General features: G+C 42.9%; 1 protein-coding gene across 1 annotated transcript; it reads left to right on the top strand.

Moving 5' to 3' along the window:
* Nucleotides 1–321: 321 nt before the first annotated feature.
* Nucleotides 322–13,194, top strand: LOC308702076 (complement factor H-like). Its single transcript, XM_081384698.1, has 11 exons — nt 322–455; nt 628–795; nt 887–992; nt 1,102–1,178; nt 1,353–1,535; nt 1,649–1,816; nt 9,700–9,894; nt 9,974–10,147; nt 10,228–10,404; nt 12,558–12,743; nt 12,915–13,194. The coding sequence occupies exons 1-11, from the start codon at nt 386–388 to the stop codon at nt 13,106–13,108; spliced, it is 1,698 nt and encodes a 565-aa protein (XP_081240824.1). The 5' UTR covers nt 322–385; the 3' UTR covers nt 13,109–13,194.
* Nucleotides 13,195–25,323: the final 12,129 nt, after the last annotated feature.

Genomic DNA, 25,323 nt, shown 5'->3' with positions numbered 1-25,323 from the left:
GGGACAGATTCATTCACAACATAATGTACTTCATGATTTGATTCACGAAGAACATGAAAAACATTAACAGAATTAAAGAGTTCAGAGGTGAACATGGCATGTTGGAACCTTTGCCTCATGTTCATGTGTTGAACAACTATGACTCAAGAATTTTGACTTCTCTAAGTAACATTTCTGTTGGTGTGTTTAAATGGCAAATAAGAATTGCTGCATCAGATAAGAGTTTTTTTTTTTTTTCACTTATATGAAATATTGCTTGTGCACAGAGTGGTCTGGTGTAAGAAAAACCTCTCTTTGACTTTGATAAATGATTAACTTGTTGATCCCCAAGCAGACAAGAGTATCAGAGACAGACCAACAAAGATACTTGTGAATTGAGATCAAAATGAGAGTTCCTGTAAAACTCCTCGGCTTCGCCTTTTGGTTGTTTTCCTTAAATTGTGCTCGATGTCAAGGCAAGCAATTTTTTTGTCTTTTTAATTTAGATTTTATTGACTTGAATATAAATGTTATATTATATGCACATCTCAAACTGTAGATTTAGAAAGTGTTGCCTAGTTTTGCATGTGCTTCAGCATTTAATGTACAAAGTTACATCTTTGTGTAACATTTGTTTGTGTTTCTCAGAATGTCGTAGAGAGGATATTAACTATCAAAACACAGAACCAGTTGCGAAAGAGTCATACGATGATGGTGAAACAGTGAGGCTGAGCTGCATGACAGGTTTTACTGGAATGTATAGATTAAAATGTGAAAAAGGAGAGTGGAAGACACCCATTGAGCGACCATGTGCAAGTGAGTCTAATCCACATCACCAATGACCACATCATTTCTGGTTATTAAATCAATGTTACAATGCAGAGTAAAACTTGTTTGATTTCTGCAGAGAAAAAATGCAGTCACCCAGGGGTCACACCAAATGGTGATTTTAGTCTTATATCAGGATCTGAGTTTGTTTTTGGAGCAACAGTGTTGTATACTTGCAAGAAAGGGTAAATGTGATTTATGCTTTTTATTCTCTTGTATGACATGCATACTGTCCTTTTCAGTTTAACACTCCTTGTACTTGTAAAAAGTGTGCACTTGTACTTGTGTTCTCAGGTTTGAAATAACAAGCGGAATCAATCAGCGTACCTGCAGAGCTCAAGGATGGGACAATACTCTCCCTATCTGTGAAGGTACGCTTTCTTCAGTAACTATTTTTCTTTTTTCTTCTTCTGATATTTTTGATTTCTTTTGATTTTCTCTCAGTCATAAACTTCAGAACTATAGTGAATTATAACTAAAATAATTTGTTGAGTGATTGGTTTGTTGGTTATTTTATTTTTAATTTGTTATATTTTATTGCCTAGCTGTGACATGTCCAGCCATTCGCACAGATGGGGATGTGATTGCATCGGGCAACACAGAGGAGGGAAGTTATGTTAATGTTATTCACTTTGAGTGTGTATCTAATGACAAAAAGATAGACGGAAGTAGTGACATTCACTGCACTGAGACGGGCGAATGGAGTCACCCCGTTCCAAAGTGCAAAGGTTCATTCCATTGTTTATTTGTTTATTTGTATCTTCACCCAATGCTCACAGATTTCTGAGCTTTATTCAAAGCACCAATTTAACTATTCCTCTTTCCCTTGCTTTTCACACAGAGATAACATGCACAGCACCAGATATACCAAATGGTGATGTTGTTGAGAAAATGCAAGAATACCAGAAAGATGCCATATTAAAATACAGATGTTCACCAGGGTTCAAACCTAGGAAGGGAATCCCCAGATGTGCTAAATTTGGCTGGACTTTGAAACCAGAATGTGAAGGTAATACACCAATGTTACATAATAAACTATTAATATGTGAAATAACACTAAAATCATTCTATCCATATAGCTTTCATTATGCAAAAAAAAAAAAAAAAAAACGTCTCGGTTACGTATGGTAACCCTCGTTCCCTGAGTCCAGGGAACGGAGACGCCTCGTCGGGGGAGTTCCCCTGACGAATTGGGATCACGCTAGGGAGACCAATTGCCTTCGAGTGAATTAAAACGAGCCAATGATCATTGGCATGCAAGGTTTGCATTCCGCGGCCCGCCTACCAGTGCGGGTATAAGGCGGAATCTAGCACATACACCATCGCTTTTCGCTGAGGAGCCGAACGGTGTCCAGTCCTCCGCGAAGGTACAGCAGCATGGCGACGGGACGAGGCGTCTCCGTTCCCTGGACTCAGAGAACAAGGGTTACCATATGTAACCGAGACGTTCCCTTTCGTCAGCAGGGAACTCCGACGCCTCGTCGGGGGAGTTCCCCTAACGAATTGGGATCCCTACCAAAACGCCATGGTGCTGGCCCCTTCCAGCGCCCAGCTAAGCTACAGCCCTGCAGCAGTTTCCAGAAATTTTGTGGGAGCTAGCTAGGGAATCACACTGCTGTTCCACAAGACCCAATCAGAGGATATTGGATAACACTGGGAAAGCGTGTCCGACCCCAAGGATATAATGGGGGGGAACGCTGCGGAAGCTGAGGCAGCCTAGAGGAAGGCCCTCAATACACATATGTACTAACCACGTAGGGTAGTGAAACATATGGCAGTCCTTGAAGGTAGTCCCAGTCCGGAGGAGTGAGGAGCATACTCAACAAGGACGACAGAATGAGTCTGTCAAGGGGAAGACACGGCTGAACTGCACGTGGCAATCATGGGTCGCCGCAGGGACCACTGGAAAAACACCCAGTCTACTAGCAACTCCTTACTGAAGGTAGCAGACCTGGTGCCGGGCGGTCCGCAACGCCTGGCACCGGAGGGGGTGATGGAGGAACTCACGAGGTTAGCCGTTTGTTGGGTAACCAACGGAGCAAAAAGACGCACGTATCCGCTCACGGAATGGCGTCGCAAGCCGACACACCTATTCCCTCTAATTACTGGCCGTAGCGAGTACTCGGGAGGAAACCGGTTCCACACGTAGGCCATAAAACCTAGCGAACGTGTTCGGTGTCGCCCAGCCCGCAGCTCTACAAATGTCTGTTAGCGAGGCGCCTTGTGGCAGAGCCCAGGAAGCGGCAACACTCCTAGTGGAGTGAGCCCGCAACCTAGGTGGGCAGGGCTCACCCTGGGACTCATAAGCCCTGGTGATAGCATCCACTAGCCAGTGGGCTAACCTCTGCTTGGAGACAGCCTTCCCCTTCTGCTGGCCTCCGTAACAAACAAAGAGCTGATCTGAGGTCCTAAAGCTTTGCGTTCTGTCTATATAAACCCGGAGGGCCCGGACAGGACAGAGAAAAGCTAGGGCTGGGTCTGCCTCCTCCTGGGGCAGCGCTTGCAGGTTCACTACCTGGTCCGCGAAGGGAGTGGTAGGAACCTTGGGCACATATCCGAGCCTGGGTCTCAATATGACCTGAGAAAGGCCAGGCCCGAACTCTAGGCACGATTCGTCGACCGAAAAAGCCTGCAGATCCCCTACCCTCTTGAAGGAAGCCAATGCTAACAGGAGCGCTGTCTTAATGGACAGGATATTAAGCTCGACTGACAGCAAAGGCTCAAAAGGAGGACTTTGAAGTGCTCTAAGCACTAAAGTTAAGTCCCAAGAGGGTACAGGGTAGAGGGGGCTCTAGCTGAAGAGATGGTATCTACCACTGCCTGTGGCAGGCCATCTAGAACCTCCGCGTCCCGTCCAGGGACCAGACATGGAGTTTCCAGAGGTCTGGACGCGGGTGCCATAGAGTACCCCGTCTCTGAGAGAGAAGGTCTTTCCTCAGAGGAACCGGCCAGGGAGGGGCTGTCGCAAGGAGCATGAGTTCTGGGAACCAAGTCCGGGTTGGCCAATACGGGGCCACCAAAAGGACCTGCTCCTCGTCCTCCCTGACCTTGCACAGTGTCTGTGCAAGAAGGCTCACTGGGGGGAACGCATATTTGCGTAAGTCCCGGGGCCAGCTGTGTGCCAGGGCATCCGTGCCGAGAGTTCCCTCGGTCAGGGAGTAATACCACTGGCAATGGGTCGTGTCCGGAGAGGCAAACAGGTCTACCTGTGCGGCTCCGAAGATTCGCCAAATCAGCTGGACCGCCTGGGGATGGAGTCGCCACTCTCCCGGAAGGGGAGGCTGACGTAAAAGCTCGTCGGCCACATAATTGAACTCCACTGGGACATGAATGGCACGAAGCGACCTCAGATGCTTCTGACTCCATAGGAGGAGGTGGGAGGCGAGTCGCGACATACGACGGGAGCGCAGACCACCTTGTCGGTTGATGTACGTAACGGTCGCAGTGCTGTCCGTACGGACCAGTACATGCTTGTGTCTGAGAAACCCCTTGAGGCGACACAAGGCCAAGCGTACTGCTTGCAACTCTAGGCAATTGATGTGCCAATGCAGCTGGGGCCCCGTCCACAGACCCGAGACTGCATGCCCTTTGTACGTGGCCCCCCAGCCCTTGGCAGAAGCATCTGTGAAAACCACAGCATGCCTGGAAACCTGGACTAGGGGCACTCCAGCCCGTAGAAACCCAGGATCCAATCAAGGGGAGAAGGTTTGGCGACAGCTCGGGGTGACTCTGACCCGGAACTTGCCGCTCTGCCACGCCCACCTCGAGACTCGATCGCAAAGCCAGTGCTGGAGCGGTCTCATATGCAACAGACCGAGCGGCGTTACTGCGGCTGCGGCTGCGGCTGCGGCTGCCATATGCCCCAGGAGCCTCTGAAATTGTTTCAGTGGAACCGCTGACTTGCCTCGAAAAGACTTGAGGCAGTTGAGCACTGACTGGACGCGTTCCTCCGTGAGGCGCGCAGTCTGGGCGACCGAGTCCAGCTCCATACCGAGATAAGAGATCCTCTGCACAGGGGATAGTTTGCTCTTGTCCCAGTTGACCTGAAGCCCCAACTGACTGAGGTGCCGGAGCACCATGTCCCTGTGATCGCACAACACATCTCGCGAGTGTGCCAGAATGAGCCAGTCGTCGAGGTAGTTGAGAATGCGAACGCCTTGTTCTCTCATGGGAACAATGGCCGCCTCCGCGACTTTCGTGAAGACACGGAGCGACAGGGCCAGCCCGAAGGGTAGGACCTTGTACTGATATGCTCGACTCTCGAAAGCAAACCGAAGGAACGGTCTGTGACGAGGAAGAATCGAGACATGAAAGTACGCGTCCTTCAGGTCGATCGCTGCAAACCAATCCTGGGGACGGATGCACTCGAAAATGCGTTTGTGCGTGAGCATCTTGAACGGGAGCTTGTGCAGGGCCCGATTCAATACTCGCAGATCCAGGATTGGCCGTAACCCACCGCCTTTCTTGGGTACAATGAAGTAAGGGCTGTAAAACCCTGACCTCATATCGGCTGGAGGGACCGGCTCGATCGCGTCCTTCGCCAGTAGGACGTCGATCCCTTTCCGCAAGACCGGGGCATCCACTGGACGCACATGGGTGAAGTGGACGCCCCTGAACTTGGGAGGCCGGCGTGCAAATTGAATTGCATAGCCGAGCCGGTTGGTGCGGATGAGCCAGCGCGACGGACTCGGGAGCTCTAACCAGGCTCCGAGAACCCGCCGCAACGAGCCCACCCGCACGACCGGCGTACCCGCGGAGGGGCAGCGAGGTGGAGGGCAGGGACACGGCTCTGGTGGCATTGTGGCGGCCGAGAGCGGGGTCTGGGTGTGTATTTGAAGAACACCTACCTGCCTCCACCGGGGGACAGACGGCAGGGAAGACCCGTGAGTGTTCTGCTGCGGTCTGTCGCCTGGCGAGGGAAGGGGAGGAGACAAGGAGCAAGGCCCGAGGGCGGCTGCTGGTCTCGCCTTCCCGCCCAGCGACAGACAGGAGTGGCGTGACCGAGGTGGCGCCACTGCTATCTGAGAGCTGGGGAGAGAGGACTGAGAGTGGCGAGACCCGAGGGTGGCGCACACTGACGTCCTACTCTTGAGCGGGAGAGACTGCATGTTCGGCAGTCCCAACCGTGAATGACCCAGAGGAGGAAGAAACTGCTCTTTTTTAGGTTTTGGGTACCACCGACCAGCTGGTCGGCGGAGGAACAGAAACTAGAAAAATTTAACAAAGGATTCTCCACCCGGCCCTCCTCCGGGGGAAGGAGTGGTGATGACACACACTCCCAAAGAGCAGTTTTCGTCACACTCTTTGGGTCGCTCCTCTCAGGGTCATTTCCCCTCCTTTTGCTGGGGGGGAAACGAACTCCGAGCGGGCTGGTTTTAAGGCGCTTCTGGACCACAGTGTGGACATCGTCTGACCGAAGGCCAGCGCTGTGACTAATCACGGCCAGTCATAAAGCGCAGCTCTACTCCGCGTCAGAACTACCCACGTGCACTGAATGTGCAGGGGTAGTGAGAGAGGAAAAACTTCTGCAGATTTAGGCATGTTTGGCTTGCCATATTGGCACCAAAATACTTCCATACTGCCAAAATTTTTCACACACATCTAGGCACTTTAGACCCAGGAAGTGTGGCTGTCAAGTCTGAACCTTCAGCATGAGAACACACCATTACAGTAGGAACTCAGCATCATTTTCAGAGTATAACAGCCCTCTCTCCGATGTAGCAATCGACATCTGTCCTCCCCTGGGGCCCCGAATGAAATGCTTGGTCCCTCATGATAAGGACCAAAATCCCACTCAAAGCCTCGACGGCACACGGCACGCTGAGCGGCTCAAGCCTTTACGAGAAAGGGGAGGCGAACAACGTGCCGACGTGGTCATGCACTCCTGGGAGAACATGAACCGCCCATGAACGCCGTCTCAACACACTGATTAGGCATGTGAAACAGCGATCATGGCCGTCAACCAGGCATGCAAGACAGTGAACGTGGCCATCGCTGGCACACGGCACGCTGAGCGTTCAAGCCCTCAGGCAAGACGAACAACGTGCCGACGTGGTCATGCTCTCATGTAGAGAGCACAAACCACCCACGAACACAGTCTCAGCATGTTTGTGATGCGCTAGAGGAGTGGGAAGCTCGTGAGGGTCTTTCACCTGGCGAGACATTCCGCACTGTAACCCTCAGATCACCAATGTTATTTGCCAAAGTAGCCCTCTCCTGGTGCACCAGAAGAGAAACTAGATCGGGAAACAAGCAAAGGGACTCACCTCATAGAGGCACGCGAGTCTTGATCTTGACCACGCATCTTGAGCGCCGAACGACGCGCGTTGGGTTGCCGTGACAACCCACGCTGTCAACCGGCGCTCGACGGCACACGGCATGCTGAGCGGCTCGAGCCTTTAAAAAGGGGAGACGAACAACGTGCCGACGTGGTCATGCACTCATGAGAGAACATGAACCACCCACGAACGCAGTTTCACACACTGATTAGGCACGTGAAACAATGAACGTGGCCGACAAATAAGGACAGGAACGATCGCATCCAGAAACACACGAGTGAAATGTCATCCTGAAAAGGACGCGATCTTCACTCGTGTTGCTCTTTCAGGAAGAAATTACTCTCTTTATTGTGCTGAAGCACACAGGGACCCAACGCGGCGACACAGCGGGGAAACTGCAAGCCCGCTGTGCGCACTCAACCGTTTACCAGCTGTAAAAACAGCTTTTGAATTAACAAGTGTGTAGACGCAGCCGGCAGACAGGAAATCGCGCGGTCGCTGAAACGCCGTCTCACCAACACAGAGAGGTCCCTTCCCGAAACAGCAGACTCGTAGAGCGTAAGATAAATACAATCTTAAAACTCATTCACTCAGAGAGGACACAACCGGTCGGCTCCGAAGCAGAAAGCATTTGTGTATGTGCTTGATTCCGCCTTATACCCGCACTGGTAGGCGGGCCGCGGAATGCAAACCTTGCATGCCAATGATCATTGGCTCGTTTTAATTCACTCGAAGGCAATTGGTCTCCCTAGCGTGATCCCAATTCGTCAGGGGAACTCCCCCGACGAGGCGTCGGAGTTCCCTGCTGACGAAAGGGAACTGTAGTGTCACACTGAAACATTCTTAAATTAGATAGCCATTAACCTTAAATTCAAAACTGCATATTAAAATAAAGCAAGTATGTCACCTAGTGACCAACCCAGCCACAGAAACCCAACAGACAGTCAAGGTTGAATACAAAGAAATACACTATTAATGGGCCAGCAAGCACTAAATAGGAAACACTGATACGTAGAGGAAAGAGTTCACTAAAATCAAGTCTCTGAAACCCTTTAGAGAGAGGTTAAAGGAGAACTCCGGTCAATTTTAACATTGAGCTAATTTTTTTGTACATTTGGAGTGCTGTCAGTACAGAGAACAACGACAAAAATCGGTGTTGCCTACACCGTGTTATCCTCTTTTTAAAATTTGCACCCTGTTGACTTCAATGGGGCAAGTACTAAACCTGCTTTTAGCCTCTTAACATCCTTGATGTGTCATTACAAGTGCACAGGTCATGTGAGTGATAAATTTGGAGTGAAAGCGGGTGAATCTGACTGCAGTCGATTGTGGAGTTCACGCGCGTGATCATAGGTAACTAAACCTATGCGCGTGAACTCGACAATCGACTACTGTGGACTTCGACCGAAAACAGGATGTAAATACAGGTATGTGCGCTGGCTGAATAAACATCATTTTTATTCATATCTTTCACATCTACTGCAGTCAGATTCACCGTGTTCAGTCAGAAGGAATCACTCACATGACCTGTGCACTTGTAATGACACATCAAGGATGTTAAGAGGTTAAAAGCAGGTTTAAAACTTGCCCCATGAAGTCAACAGGGGTGCAAATTTTAAAAATAGAATAACTCGGTGTAGGCAACACCGATTTTTGCCATTGTTCTCTGTATTGACAGCACTCCAAATGTACAAAAAATGAGCTCAATGTTAAAATTGACCGGAGTTCTCCTTTAAGATTCAGTGACTGGGTAGCTTCTCAGTAGTTTGCTCCAGCTGTCCTCCCTCAAAGCAGTTGAACGGACACGTCCAGAGGATCACGGTAGTCGTCAGACCCACAGGAAAAAGTTACGGTACTCCAGGCAGCAAGCAGCGAGCGTTGAGTGAGGTTCAAAGATAGCCACACAGTCTTCAGGACAACGCCAGAACCACAGGATGGGTATTGCCGAGGCTAGAAGCAAGCAACCACAATGAACACCGATACCACAGATAGCTGAAGAACACACATTCACACTGTGTGGTAGTAAAATATAGTTACGGCCCTTCAGGCAACAATAGCGAGCGTTGAGAAAATCCAACTGCAGTACACCGGTGTTCAAGCAGAGAGGCCTGGGAACCTGGGCTTCATTATCAGAGCAGGAGTGTGCATTGAACACAATGGCAGCCAATCAACCGCCACTAAGCAAGTCCCCTCTCTCTCTCTCTCTCTCAGAAGTCAACATATCAATATTTGTAAAAGTTGAGAAAATGGAATGAGATTATTTACTTTCTTCCTGTGATGCTGTAGAAAGTGTCCAGCTGATGTTGTTTTCTAGATTTTAATCAAGGTTTTTTTATATATTTTTTATTGGGGAAAATCATGAGGCAACAGCATTTGCTGATCATTATTATTTGGTAACTAAAATGCGCTAAAAAAAACTACTTACTAATAACTACTTTCTAATAGCTTGCTTAATTTTCATATAATAGTTTACCAAATATATCTAATAGTTCTCAGAATAAATAAAAAATGTGCTTATACTTATTTAGGGACTTATTCAAATTGAACTCTATTTATGGGAAGCTATATTTTTTTCCCATTTTAGCTTATTTCTACATAATTATGTCTTGTACAGAAGTAACTTGTGAGCTTAAGTCAACCACATTCGGAGTAAAAAAGATCAACCCAGAGGGAAAAACTATTTTCAGAGCTGGAGAAAGTGTGGAGATCACCTGCACTGAAAAATACTGGAGCTTTCAAACAAAAGAAACCATCAACTCATTTACATGTCAAGAGAATGGGCAGTGGGATTATCAGCCTGTTTGTGCGGGTAAGATTATAGAGAAACAGTTCTGCATTTAGTGATGAACTTAATGCATGTTCTTAAAATAATGTAAATCTTGTTTCAGAAATTAGATGTGAAGTTCCATATGACCAGCATGTGTATAGCCCAAGATATTACTTCTGGGGAGATATGAAATTGGGAGTAAAAAAATATTACAATTGCATGGATGGATATGGTAAAATGTCAGCAGAGGCCACATGCACACGAGACGGATGGACACCAAAACCACTGTGTCGTGGTATGGGCTGATATTAAATCTTACAATTTGTGCATATATTTTGAATTCAAATTAGAATGATGGATATTTTTGTTTTACAGTAAAAATGTGTGCAACACCAAATATCCCAAATGCAGAGATTGTGGGAGATCAGAGAACACACTACAACATCAATTCAAGAATACAATATAAATGTCGTCCTGGGTTTGAACCAGAGCAGCCTGTACAAATCACCTGTAATTCCCAGACTGAATGGACAGGAATACGACAATGCACTGGTATGATTTTTGTATCATTAATGATTATTATAATTGATTTTATTTATTATTACTATCACTTATTATTATTCTCATTATTATTATAGAAATTATCAGAATTTTGATTTTACTTCATTCTGATTGGATGATTCTCCAAATTAAATGTAACAAAATAAAGACGCTACATTTTAAATATTTGTTTAAAAGTTTGAAAGTGTTGTGAATCTTCTTCAATCTCACTCATTTCCAATGCCCAACCGATTAATTCACCACAATATACTTTATGATTTGATTCAAGAAGAACATAAGCAAACAGTGAAAATATTACTTGTGCACAAGCTAGGTGTGACTTAGTATGGGGTTCCATTTGTGCCGAAATTATGTCGTGATGCTATCTGTCTATGCTATGTGTCGTCTTCCATGTCTATGTGTCTGTTCACTGTCTTTGTCTGTCTGTCTATGCTATGTGTCGTCTTCCATGTTTATGTGTCTGTTCACTGTCTATGTCTGTCTGTCTATGCTATGTGTCGTCTTCCATGTTTATGTGTCTGTTCACTGTCTATGTGATTGCCCACCTGACTCAGCTTTTGTCTTTGTCCACTCAACTTACTCCTGTCATCTGTCCTTGTCGTTTGACTGTGTCGTCTTGCGTGTCAATGCTGCATGTGTCATGACTATGTGTTTTTTCATTCTGTCGATGCTATGTGTCGTTGCTATGCGTCGTTTCACTGTCGTTGCTATGTGTCGTCTTCCATGTCTATGCTATGCATCATTACTATGCGTCGTTACTATGCGTTGTTTCCCTCTGTCGTCTACTCAACTTTTGTCTTTGTCAACTCAACTTACTCCTGTCATCTGTCCTTGTCGTTTGATTGTGTCGTCTTGCTGTGTGTAATTTATGTAAACGAACAATGTTTACGCTTTACATGTACTAAGATATCCCCGTTTATTTGAATCAAATGTAAACTATATAAATATAGTATTTATAACTGTATACATATTTTGAACCATCTTAACTGAAAGTACGTGAAGTTTTTTTTTTTTTCCTAAAGCATGTTTAAAAAAAAAAAGCTTCTTAAAGGGAGTTTAACCTAAAATGAACAATATGAAGCAAGAGAGAGAAGACGACACATAGTAACGACAGAGGGTAACGACGCATAGTAACTAACGACGCATAGCAACGACAGAGTGAAACAACACAGTCATGACATGCAGCATTGACACAGCAAGACAACATAGTCAAGCGACAAGGACAGATGACAGGAGTAAGTTGAGTTGACAAAGACATAGACAGTTATAGACATGGAAGACGACACATAGTAACGACAGAGGGAAACGACGCATAGTAACGACGCATAGTAACGACGCATAGCATAGACATGGAAGACGACACATAGCAACGACAGAGGGAAACGTCGCATAGCAACGACACATAGCAACAACAGAATGAAAAAACACATAGTCATGACACATGCAGCATTGACACGCAAGACGACACAGTCAAACGACAAGGACAGATGACAGGAGTAAGTTGAGTGGACAAAGACAAAAGCTGAGTCATGTGGGCAATCACATAGACAGTGAACAGACACATAGACATGGAAGACGACACATAGCATAGACAGACAGACATAGATAGTGAACAGACACATAGACATGGAAGACGACACATAGCATAGACAGACAGACATAGACAGTGAACAGACACATAGACATGGAAGACAACACACAGCATAGACAGACAGACATAGACATAGACAGTGAACAGACACATAGACATGGAAGACGACACATAGCATAGACAGACAGACATGGACATAGACAGTGAACAGACACATAGACATGGAAGACGACACACAGCATAGACAGATAGCATGTCGACATAATTTCGGCACAAATGGAACCCCATAACTTTGACATCTTTGTCTTTGATAAATGATTAACTTGTTGATCCCCAAGCATTTTAAAGCATTTTAGAAAAATGACCACAAATTCTCATATTAAAAATGTGCATTACATTTATAACATGTTCTATGTTATTATCTTCTTTGGTGATCTAAAAAGAGTTTAAAAATAAACAAATAAATGAATGAATGAACGAATGAACGAATGAATGAATGAATGAATGAATGAATGAATGAATAACTAACTAACTAACTTTGCTTTGCCCTCAGAAAAATGTGGGCCTCCACCACAAGTGGACTCTGGAGATACAAAAGAAATGACAAAACCTGAATACAATTCAGGGGAGAGAGTTGAATACGTCTGCTTTAATAAATACAAACTGGATGAGCGTCACCCCTACTCCAAATACTTGACCTGTGAACATGGCGAATGGAGAGGAATTATTATGTGTTTAAGTAAGTATGGACACTCTATACAACAAAGATTTGTGAGTCTTTTCTAACAGTATTTATTGTTATTATTATTATTATTATTTGTAAGTTTGATGTAATCTTGTAGTTGTTCTGGTTCTGATGAATCAATGAATGTATATTGTAACAGTGACAGTGAGATGTTGTTTGTTTCAGAGCCTTGTTCAGTGACGGTGGAGGAAATGGATAAAAGAGGAATAGAGGTGCGATGGGGTGGACGGGAAAAGATATTCTCAGCACATGAGGATAAAATCACCTTTGCATGTCAGAGGGGAAAATATTTAATAGGCAGTATCCCCCTAATACAATACTGTAATGATGGAGTGATGAATTTGCCTAAGTGTGTGTGACAAGGAGAATAAAACATCACTGATGCATCAGCTGTACTACTAATAAAAACAAATGGAGCTAATCAAAATAAAACATTTTACAATTAAGTTTCTCTGTTTTTTAATTCTTGTAATTAAAACTAAATGAATGATAAAATCATTATGTTTAAAATGTGCTTTAAAAAAAGCGCTATTACCTTATTTAATGCCAGCTAAGTGAGAATGTGTATGAAAAAAAAAAAAAAAAAAAAAAAACCTTTTCACAAAAATATTGCAAAAAGCCTGTAAGAACAAAGAGAAAAATAATAATAAAGTATTTTTACTATCACGCAAATACGGGGGAAAGAAATAAAGAAAACTTTATTTTTGCTCAGGGTTTCTGATTACAAATGTGATGACAGTGTCTGTGTCCAGACAAAGAAACACTGACAACAGAGAATATAATAGGGATAAAAAAAGAAGGCTGTCTTTTAAGTAAATGTACACTGAAAAAAAAATTTCTTTGAACTAAATAAAAAAAAATGTATCGTAAGTGGTTGCACACAATTGATTTTAACTACATTTAAACAAATGCATTAAGTTGAACTTTAGTGCTAAAATCAATTGTGTGCAACCACTTACGATAAAAAAAATTATTAAATTCAACGAATATTTTTTTTCAGTGTATGTTATTGGTGGACTATTAAACAAAATATAGTAAAGCCTATATAGCTGTGTGGTGCGCGAGCTCAAGAAAAACACAAGGGAAAGAGAGAGAGAGAGAGAGAGAGAGAGAGAGAGAGAGAGAGAGAGAGAGAGAGAGAGAGAGAGAGAGAGAGAGAGAGAGATTTGATTTGATTTTTAACAAAACTTTTATTACAATACAGTATACAAGACATTACCTCTATTTACCATAGACTTCTACACCAAAGCATATATGTAAAAAAAAAAAAATAAATAAACAATAAAGAAAGAAAAACTCACAGCACAAAAATCAATTCACCCTCAAAAACAGAGCACAGAGCCTCCTTGTAGCACCAAATACATTCAAATGTAACAAAATCACACATGAACACATGAAAAATGGTTTCTCTAGTAGAGCAAAAAGGACATCCAGAGTCAACCTCAGGGTTTAAAACTGAAACAAAAGCGTTAACCGCAACAGCGCCATGAATGATCTTCCATTGTAAATCACCTGTTCTCTTGGTCAAGGGTGGTTTATACAAAGACCTCCAGTCAGGTTTAACGCCATCATCCAGTTTAAAAACAGCACGCCAGGGAGTATCAACTCTTGCACATAAGACATTTTTGCTAAACACCAAAACACAAGACCTGTACAAAGATTTACCAGCACTTAAAAAAAGTCTTTACACAGAGATGCAGAATTTAAAAAAAAAGGGGAAATAATCCCTTCAACATTTATAGACAAAGATAAACAAGGAAAAGAGTCTATGGGATTTGCAACACAAGAGCCTTCACAATATTCCATTAACAATTCCATTTCAGTTGTTTCAAGAGCAGCTTTCCATTTCATGAGCAACTGGGTAACCAGACGAATAGACCTGATTCCCAAGTGTTGAGCTAGAGCTACTTCATCCTTGAAATCCAGCCCTACAATGTTCAGTAGCTGACTCAGAGTGATAACGTCATGTCCCACCAGCACCCTATTGAGTCCAGGAAAAAAGGAACCGTCCGTTAAATCCAACCGAGCGCCATAGATTAAAGGCTCCTCCAGTAACCAGAAAAGAGAAGGTGAGTTTTCTGGACGTTGAACAACAAAGAGACTCCAAACTTTAAAAGTATTCCTATAAAAAATTGGCAACTTAGAGGTGTCCAGTTTTAGGGGATCCATTAGGAAAAGTGCTTTGTCCAGTCCCAAACCTGCAAAACTCCGTAGAATCAGGCATGAAACAGCGCGCCAGTTACAGTCTGAAGGTCCATCCAGCAGTCTTTGCACAAACTGCAACCGAAAGGCTGCAATTCTGCTTTGAAGATGCATTAGTCCTTGGCCACCGTCCTCCTTAGGCAAAAACAAAACATTTTGTGAAACCCAATGTAACCTATCCCAAAAAAAATTCACCATAAGAGTCTGAATTTTTAAAAGTAATTGCAAAGGAGTATCTACACAGGCAAACCTATGCCATAAGGAAGACGCCACCAAGTTGTTAACAATTAAAATGCGTCCTCTATATCAGGGGTTCCCACAACCCTAGGGGGGCGCCAACACCTATTAAGGGGGGCGCGAGAAACTGTGAATGCAGAGGCTTAATGCCGAGTTCAGACTGCACGATTTTCAAAGTAGTCGGGTCACTGTTCTTTTCACACTGCATGACTATCCAGGGTAACATTCAGTTGCTGGTGTGTTCACACTGCACGATGCATCGGTGACAGGAGGTTTCACACTGCATGACTTTCAGGAGGAAGAATCGCCGACAACTTCTGTCTGGTCCGCAAACTACGTTTCGTGCTTTGTTTCTGTTTGATATAATTGTAAATATATCTATTAAAATACTGATATTATGGCCTATAACTCCTCCCCGAACTCCCCGCTGCTCTGTATCTTGCTCTCTCATTGGCTGTCGGTCATCGCCAATGTAGTTTTCAGTCAGAACACTTTTCACACAGCAGGATTTTGAATCGCCGACAGGTCCAGATATTTAGCATGCCAAATATCTCATGGTCGTCGGCGACTCGTCTGCGATTCTCTCAGATCGCGTCTTTGCTCATTCACACTGCGTAATTGTCACTCGCGTGAACAAGCACCGTTGTCGGCGATTTCTCAAAACCTGTCGGCGAGCCAAAATTGGGGCTAAAATCATGCAGTCTGAACTCGGCATAAGTGAAACGTAAATGTAAGATAGCAAATCTTTAGTCATCCACAAGAGGGGGCTAGTCCCGCAGCTAATCAGGCGAGGCGACCTCAGTCTCTGTGGCGTTGCCATGGTGATATATTAGTTGGCTACAGAGCAGAGGAGCAGAGTTGACGCGATCGAGTTCAAGCTAAACATTAAAACAAAACAAAAATGGACCGGTGGCTTAAACGTAATAATACCAGTGATAAAACGTCAGGCAAAAAAGAAGAAGAGTGTCCGACTGAACCCGTACAACGTCCGCAAATTGATGTCGAACCCTCCACGTCAACGGGGCTTTCCACACAGAGAGGATTAATAGCAAAAACCAAAGGCCTGGGTGCATCAAAACGATGAAAGTATGACGAACAGTACATAAAATACGGATTCACATGCATCACACTTAATCACGAACCACGTCCACAGTGTGTTGTATGTTCTGAGGTGCTTGCAAATGACAGTTTGAAACCTGTGAAACTAATACGTCACTTACAAACCAAATACCTGACGTTAAAAGATAAACCGGTTGACTTTTTTCGCCGTAAAGAATCAGGATTAAAAAATCAAAAACAAACTATGACCAGCCAAACCACTGTGGCAGTCAAAGCACTTACAGCATCATATGCGGTGGCGTATTTAGTTGCCAAGGACAAAAAGCCTCATACAATTGCAGAGAGCCTCATTCGTCCAGCAGCAATGGCCATCTGTAGAAATATGTTTGGAGCAGTGGCGATTTGTTTAAGACTGCAAGGGAAGCTCGACTACCCCTATAATGTCAAAAAATGAATGGTCAAATATGTACTATTGTATTAACATTTTATTGACTAAAATGCGTTAGAAAACGTTTGTCTCAAAGACGAGCTCGATCAGAATCAGTTACATACAGCAGGTCGGCTGACTCGATTTCCATCTCATACATTCCCGTAGCGTCAGTGCATTTCCCTGTTGAAGCCCAGCTTCCATTGACTTCAATGGGGCTGCTTCGAACAGTTTTTTTTCAGCGCTTCGAAACTAGACGGTCATTGGATAAATGCTGCGATTATGTCCCGCCCATGGAAGCTCAGCTTCTCTGGGGGTGAACGGGGAGTGGGCTGGCCTGGACTCCGGGCTTCCGCGTGATGATTGGAGGGTCTGTCGAAAGGCTGTGTCTCCTTTTGATTGACAGCGATTTCATACAATAAAAAGTCGCTGATGTTGAAGCTGTTCGAGCTCAGTCCCATCGCGGATTTTTCAAAGACAAACTGCTGCAACCTATTTCTTGGTATTTGCTTGTCGAAATTGCTAGCCAATTTTTATAATACATTTCACACAATTATACATTTATACCTTTATTATATTATTACTTATTATATTTTTATATTATTATTAGTAATAATTCAAAAATAATTATTAAAATAATTTTAAAAATATCTTATTATTATTAGCATTATTATTATACTTTATTATATTATTATTTATACCTTTATTATATTATTACATTCATTTTTCACAGAGCATTTTCTTGAAAAGGAACGTAGAATTTACATATAAATAAATGAATAATTTTTATGATGTAGGCCAAAAATGAGCTTCCCCTCTTTGAAAGACCAGCAGCCGCCACTGGTTTGGAGATAAGTTTGCCAGTGACGTTGAACAAATTCCACTATCAGACAACACTATGAGCCGCCGTATTACTGAAATGGCAACCGACATCAAATATCAACTAATTGAGAGAATTTTTTTCATTGCAATTAGACGAGTCGACAGACATCTCAAACTCCTCGCAACTACTTGTATTTGTTCGCTACCGTCATGAGAGAAAATTGCTTGAAGATCTGTTATTTTGCTCAGCAATGGAAAAAAAAACATGCACCGGAAGAGATATTTTTGAAAAACTCATAAATTGGTAAATTGGATGAACTTGGTCTTTGTTGGGACAACTGTGTCGGTGTGTGCACAGACTGAGCGGGAGCCATGTTAGGGAAAAATAAAGGGCTCGCTGCTTTGGTTCGTGAAGTAGCTCCGCATGTGCGTTTCACCCACTGTATGATCCACAGGGAGGTCCTTGCAGCAAAAACTCTTCCTGACGAATTGAACGCAGTGCTTACGTAAAACAGCAACACAAATTGTTAATTTCATCAAGACTCGCCCCATAAAAACAAGACTGTTTGGCCTATTATGCAAAGAAATGGGGTCAGAATATGAATCGTTACTTTTGCACACGGAGGTACGGTGGCTCTCCAGAGGTAAAGTATTGCAGAGGATATTTGCATTGCGTGACGAACTAAGACTTTTTCTGCTTGATTGTGCATCTTCCTTTGCAAATTTTTTTACTGACCCAAAGTGGCTCACAGACCTTGCATACCTGTCTGACATTTTTGATAGACTCAATACCCTTAATTTGTCTCTTCGGGGCCCGAATTCAAACTAACAATGTCCAATAAAATTGTGGGGTTTGTGAGGAAATTGGAGCGATGGCAGGGCTCTACAGTGCGCCCATTTCACTCGCACATGCGAGTAAATATTTCGGCGTGCGAACGTGAAAAAATATTTGGGCGCACTCGTGCGAGTGACACAGCATTTTTCTATAGAAACAGCTGCAAATACATCATCATGAGGAGGGGCAGAGTAGGACACTATATTACCGGGAGATCAGTTATGTAGGCCTAAATCTTCAGTAGCTAGTCTATAGCCTCATAAAAAAAACTACAGTGCCCACACACAAACTATTTTAGGGCCCTATAATTTTGAATTGGCAAATTAACGCGCTATCTAGTGTCAACGCGGAATTTTACATATTTGGAATAAAATTCTGTTTTTGTGTGGGAGAAAAACGTATGTCTGAGGAAAATCGCATATTACTGAAAGAACGAGCAGAGAGAGAGGCCCGGTAGCGCGCGGGTCTTCAAACTGTCTTGCTCTCTCTCACTCCCTCGCGCTTATTAATCTAAATCAATTGAGAATTGACACAATGGTAAAATATCGGAAGAACGAGGTTTCACGTGGAGCATTCGGATATTTTTTTCCTGAATTAGGCAACGCTGTGTGTGAATTGTGCAAAAAAAAAAAAAAAAAAAAAAAACTTTTTACCTTTCCTTCTTCTCTGAAAAGTGTTCCGCCCATTCAGCTGACATAAAAAACACTTTCAATAAACCAAACAAAACCTATCCAATGATGAAATGTTTTCTGTGTTGACAAATCTTGTGCGATGTCCTAAAACTGCCGGGATAATCACACAACGCGTACAAGTCTGCTAATGATACGTCCGATTCGCGAACTAATGACTCCTTTGAACCGATTCACTTTAATGAATGATTAAAACAACTGATCTGTCCAACACTGAATCGGTTCGGTGTAAGTTATAACAAAATCGGTAACACTTTACAATAAGGTTCCATTCATTAAACTAGTTAACTAGATCAGTTAACATTAACTATTAATAAACTGCACTTCTACAGCATTTATTAATCTTTATTAATGTTAATTTCACCATTTAGTAGCCTACATTATTTAAATGAAAAGTTGTATTTGTTAACATTAGTTAGCTTAATGCACTGTGTGAAGTAACATTAAAAATCCAGGGTTAGGGTTAACTAAGATTAACAAAGATTAATAAATACAGTAACAAATGTATTGCTCGTGGTTCATGTTAGTTAGCCTAATACATTCACTAATGTAAACAAACCAAACCACATTTAACATTTCTTAAAATGAGAATTTTGTTTGTTACCTCAATAAATTTAGGGTCATTCCTATGTTATTTGTGTACATTTTAATCATTAACATTAAAAACACTCTTTTTACGACTAAAATTACAGTAAAGGGTAAAAAAAAAACTGAATTCCCAAAAATTAAAACGGAAAAAACGGAATTTGGGAAAAAATAAAACGGAATTTGGGAAAAAATAAAACGGATTTTATAGGGCCCTACTAGTTCGGATCAGCACAGAGGGGCCCTCCCTGGAACTGTTTGATCCTACAAAATGTGCTGAAAATTGGCTGTCTCTTGGAAAGAGGTCAAGGCGACCAGGCTACAAAGCTCAGACATGATCTTCATTTCAGATAAAATGTGAAACATACATAGGGCCTGCATACAATGATAAATGAAATCTACATGACGATAAAATAGAATTAAATGAAAATCTTTTGTTTGAAAGTTTTGGTCTGATGTTCTTAACCTTACAATGAGCATTGTAAATTTAGTTGTTGAATAATTCTAATAATAAAACTATAATGATAAACTTATACAACAAAAATGACTGTGCCCCCAAATATTTGTCTGTGCTCCTAAATTTTTTTATTTAGGCGCACCAGTGCTCCTTGTTCAAAAAGTAAGTGTAGAGCCCTGGATGGAGAGGGCAGGTTGATGGGGGTAATGTAGACATGTTCCCAACCTTGGATGAATTTCTCAAGGAAAATTAGCTTAATTGGGATAATACCAAAAAAGAAATAACTCTCCACCTACAAGCCTTGTCTGCACATTTCAATAAGTATTTTCCAGAGCAGCATAGTTGGAACCAGTACGACTGGGTTTGTAACCCTTTCATCGAAAGCGCAGTGAGTCTGTCATCAAATCAACAGGATGCCCTTCTGGACCTTTCAAGTGATCAAACTTTGAAGACACTGTTTGACTCGAACACACTGCCGGAATTCTGGCTGTCAGTGGCTGAACTTGCGAGACTTGCAATTGATGTACTGTTGCCTTTTGCCTCAACTTGGCTCTGTGAAGCAACATTTTCTATATTAAAGGGATAGTTCACTTTGAAATTAAATTTTGGTATGTTTTAGCTTACCTCAAGGGCATCCAAGATGTAGGTGTCTTTTTTTCCGCAGTAGTTTCAATTTTGATATTTTTAGGTCAAACTGTTCTTGTCTCTCAGTCATTTGATGCAGGTCTATGGATACTGTCTCAAAGAGCATGCACAGAGTCCAAATTAAAACAATTCCCCATTGTAAGTACACATTGATGGCCTAAGACACGAAACGAGCGGTTTGTGTGAGAAAACGAACAGTATTTATATCGTTTTGACCTCTTATACACAGCACACGTCCAGGTGATCTGATCTGAGGGCGCAGTATAGATATATATACACTAGATGTCGCTTTAAAGACATTCGTTCCAATGAACTGCCGTAGACAAGGCGACATCTAGTGTATATACCTATGCACCAGTCTGCGTATACGTCACACACCAGGATGCGCTCGCGCCCTCAGATCACTTGGACGTGTGCTGTGTATAAGAGGTCAAAACGATATAAATACTGTTCATTTTCTCACACAAACCGCTCGTTTCGTGTCTTAGGCCATCAATGTGTACTTACGATAGGGAATTGTTTAATTTGGACGATGAGGAATTGTTTTAATTTGGACTCTGTGCATGCTCTTTGAGACAGTATCCATAGACCGGCATCAAATGACTGAGAGACAAGAATGGTTTGACCTAAAAATATCAAAATTGAAACTACTGCGGAAAAAAAGACACCTAAATCTTGGATGCCCTTGAGGTAAGCTAAAACATACCAAAATTTAATTTCAAAGTGAACTGTCCCTTTAACTTATGTAGCAACATTGGCTATGAATCATGGCTCATTGAATCAGAACACAAACGCACATTCCTTCTTGCTGTCCCACTCTGAACCCCCGAAGGTAAATCAGTTGTGCTGGCTCCAGCTAGTCGGCAACAAATGGTCTTTCGCAACATTTTATTGCACCTTGGAGGATAAAGTCAACACATTCCCTTAACTTTGCAAAGTTCTGCATTCCAAACCCCCTTCCCCTCTCTGGACCACAGAGAGATAACAAAACTTTCTATGTGACACACACACACACACACACACACACACACACACAAACATCCGCTGTGTGTTATTCAGGATAGAAATATAGTTTAATGTATGTAACTCAGATTTGGGTTTGACCTTCCTGTATGCATGTTTTATTAATTTGTTTGATCATAAAATTATGATTTTCTAGTGTTGAGCTCTGAAATGTATTTGTGAAGAATGTTTCTCCAGGGGAATTGCCTTCCCCCCACCCACTTTGTTTTATTGCCTAATGGAATGTCAAGCAACGGAGCTTTTAGGAGTGGAGCAGAATTAAAGTGTTAATCTTTCCTCCTACTTAAATCCTACATTTTCTATATGTATAACCACTAAAGAAATGTAAACATGGATGTAATTTCCCATCTCATAATTTTTCTTTTACGTGGTGTAGTTTGTGTATCCTTTGGTAATAAGGTTAGACAAATCAGGTGTGTACCATGTTTAGTTCCTTAAGTTTCATCTCCATTTGTAGCTAGTGTACAACACATTTTGGGTAAACCTTATTTCTAGCCATGGTAACTTTAAAATGTTTGTAATTACGCATATCTTATGTAACTTGGTGTTCCTAAAATCTTCCTATGACAAGTTTCATATCTCTGAAATTCTCTCAATCTAACGGAGTCGAATTCCGATAGCAGAATGAAGTAATATGCATTATTTTACACTTTTTCATATTTTGAGAGCCGAACAGCTCAAAGCCCATCTCCTCATGACTCATTCGAGTGGGTGTTGCCCCAGAGACAAAGAATCTTCTTCCCGCTCTGCAATCTCTGAAGGTGATTGGTTGTTCGTGCGAACAGAGGCGTCAACCCATATTTTCCATAAAAGACCGACTCAGGAAATCTCCGTGAGCACTTTTACGAACCCTCCTCATCAGCGAGACCATCCATGGCTCCCTAGGGAGCATTTCTCCGTTTATAATTTCCTTTCCTTGCAGGCTTTTAGTTTTGTTTCGTCTTCGGACTTCAGTCGACATCTTCAACGTTAAAGAGACTTGAATCTTCCGCGGCGCGCGCTCCTCTTCTTTAAAGACGTGCACGAGCACTGCGTCTAAGAGAATTCCATGGCTCTACGGCTCTTTAGGGAGTCCTCATCGCCGTTTTATTTTCTGTACTAAAGTTTTATTTTCATATTCGTTTCTCCCTCCACAAAGGGAGACGAACACTGAATCATGCTTCTGGCAACTTCGCGTTCGGTGAACCTTTAAACTTCGCGCGAGTCTGGCTCGCCCCAAAGACACGAGGAAACACGCACAGCTCTTAAGGAGCTTCTTCTTCTTCAGCAAATACAAAGAGAACCATACGCAAGTATTTTGATTTGTGATTTGATGATTCTGATTTCTTGTTGTCTCTCAAGGTTACTGCCTGTGATTTTGCCTAACTGTGATCTTTCTTTGATCGCATGTTTAGTTTCACTTTCTCTCATCTCTCTCATTGTCAGAACTCTCTTTCATTCTCTCCCTCATTTTCGTTATTCGTTTAGTCTTGTATTTTGTTTACGTGTCCTGTACATACATATTTACTCGTGTAAACTGTAGTATTTCTGTATTCATTAGTTCCATGTATAGTCCAATTATTAAAATTCATACTTGATTGATTCTGTCTGCCTGCTCATAACTAAAGTCAATGAGATGTTTTCGATCTTAAGCTACAAAGCTGATTTGTTACTTTTAAGTAACCTAATCTTATAAGAACAGGAGAGTTGTTTTTATGGCCAGAAAATAGCTTTCTTGGAATTATAAGAAAGAGATAATTTTTGTTGAGAAATTGTTAAGTTAATCTTACGGCCGTTTTGCTGGACAAACAACCGTTTGATGATTACATTCATTTCCATTAAGGGTTATCTCATAATCGATCTGAAATAGGATTACCGTAATTTCCGGACTATAAGCCGCAACTTTTTTCCCACGCTTTGAACCTCGCGGCTTAAACAACGACGCGGCTAATTTATGGATTTTTCCCCCTTTCACAAGCTTCATGCAGCAAAAACTGAGTAAAAAAAAAAAAAAAAAACATTCTGTGACGTGCTCAGTTTTTTGGCGGCATGAAGCTTTCATTAGACCAATGAAATTGCTGAACGGGTTAAACAACTTTTTTGTTTACTGTTTAGATTAAATCGAGCGCGCTCAAACTTCCCATCATTCTGATTACGGTAGTCATTTTGTCACCCTCATCATGGCAAAGACACGAAGAAATGCATATGATGCAGCTTTCAAGTTGAAGGCGATTGATCTGGCTGTTGGAAAAGGAAATAGAGCTGCTGCACGGGAGCTTGGTCTTAATGAGTCGATGATAAGACGTTGGAAACAGCAGCGTGAGGAATTGACTCAGTGCAAAAAGACAACTAAAGCTTTCAGAGGGAAGAAAAGCAGATGGCCCGAACTAGAAAATGAGCTCGAAGACTGGGTCAACACACAGAGAGCAGACGGCCGAGGTGTTTCAACTGTGCAGATCCGACTGAAAGCCAAAACAATCGCCACCGCAATGAAGTTTGAGGATTTTAGAGGTGGACCATCGTGGTGTCTCAGATTTATGAGACGTAAAGGCCTGTCCATCAGGGTACGGACGAGTCTGTGTCAGCAGCTCCCTCCCGACTATGAGGAAAAAGTTTCAAACTTCCACAAATTCACTGATGCCAAGATAGCGGAGCATTCCATTGGCCCGCACGACATCATAAATATGGATGAGGTTCCTCTGACATTTGATCTGCCTCTCACTCGGACTGTCAACAGGAAAGGCGAATCATCCGTCACGCTGAAAACAACTGGGCATGAAAAAACTCCCTTCACCTGTGTTCTGAGCTGCACAGCATCGGGAGAAAAGCTTCCACCTATGGTGATTTTTAAACGCACAACGATGCCAAAAGAAAAATTCCCGAGAGGAATTGTTGTGAAAGTCAACAAGAAAGGATGGATGACGGAAAGCCTAATGCATGAATGGCATACGGAGTGTTACGGCAAGCGACCGGGAGGATTCTTTCACAGGAACAAGGCATTGCTCGTTTTGGACAGCATGAGGGCCCACATAACAGATTCGGTGAAAGAAGCCATCAAGAGGACTAACTCAATTCCAGCTGTGATTCCTGGGGGCACAACAAAGTATTTGCAGCCACTCGACATCAGTGTAAATCGTGCATTTAAGGTGGCGCTCCGTGTTCAGTGGGAGGCTTGGATGACAAGTGGGGAGAAATCCTTCACTAAAACGGGCCGCATGCGAAGAGCAACTTATGGTCAAGTCTGCCAGTGGGTCCTGACAGCGTGGAGCATTGTCAAAAAATCCACAATCATCAACGGGTTTCGAAAGGCTGGACTGCTGCATGTTGAAGAGGGTAGCATGAGCTCAGCGGGGAATTTGCCTCCGGATGAAAGTGACGAGAGCGACAATGATCCAATATCGGATGAAGCAATTCTGAGGCTATTCAACTCCGACACCGAAGGAGAAGACTTCAGTGGTTTCAGTGCACAGGAGGAGGAAGATAGTGACCAATGACTTTCTTGGTAGGCCACTGTTTACCGCCAATTCTTTATTTTTTGTTTAGCCGTGTTTCGTTAAAGCCTATTTATTTTCGTTAAGCCATATTTCGTAAAATTTTCGTTAAAGCCTATTTAT

The sequence above is a fragment of the Scardinius erythrophthalmus genome (genome assembly GCF_964197995.2).
Source record: "Scardinius erythrophthalmus genome assembly, chromosome: 14".
NCBI classification, from domain to species: domain Eukaryota; kingdom Metazoa; phylum Chordata; class Actinopteri; order Cypriniformes; family Leuciscidae; genus Scardinius; species Scardinius erythrophthalmus.
The sequence above is the reverse complement of the archived record's forward strand: the minus strand, read 5'-3'. Positions and strand labels throughout refer to the sequence as shown.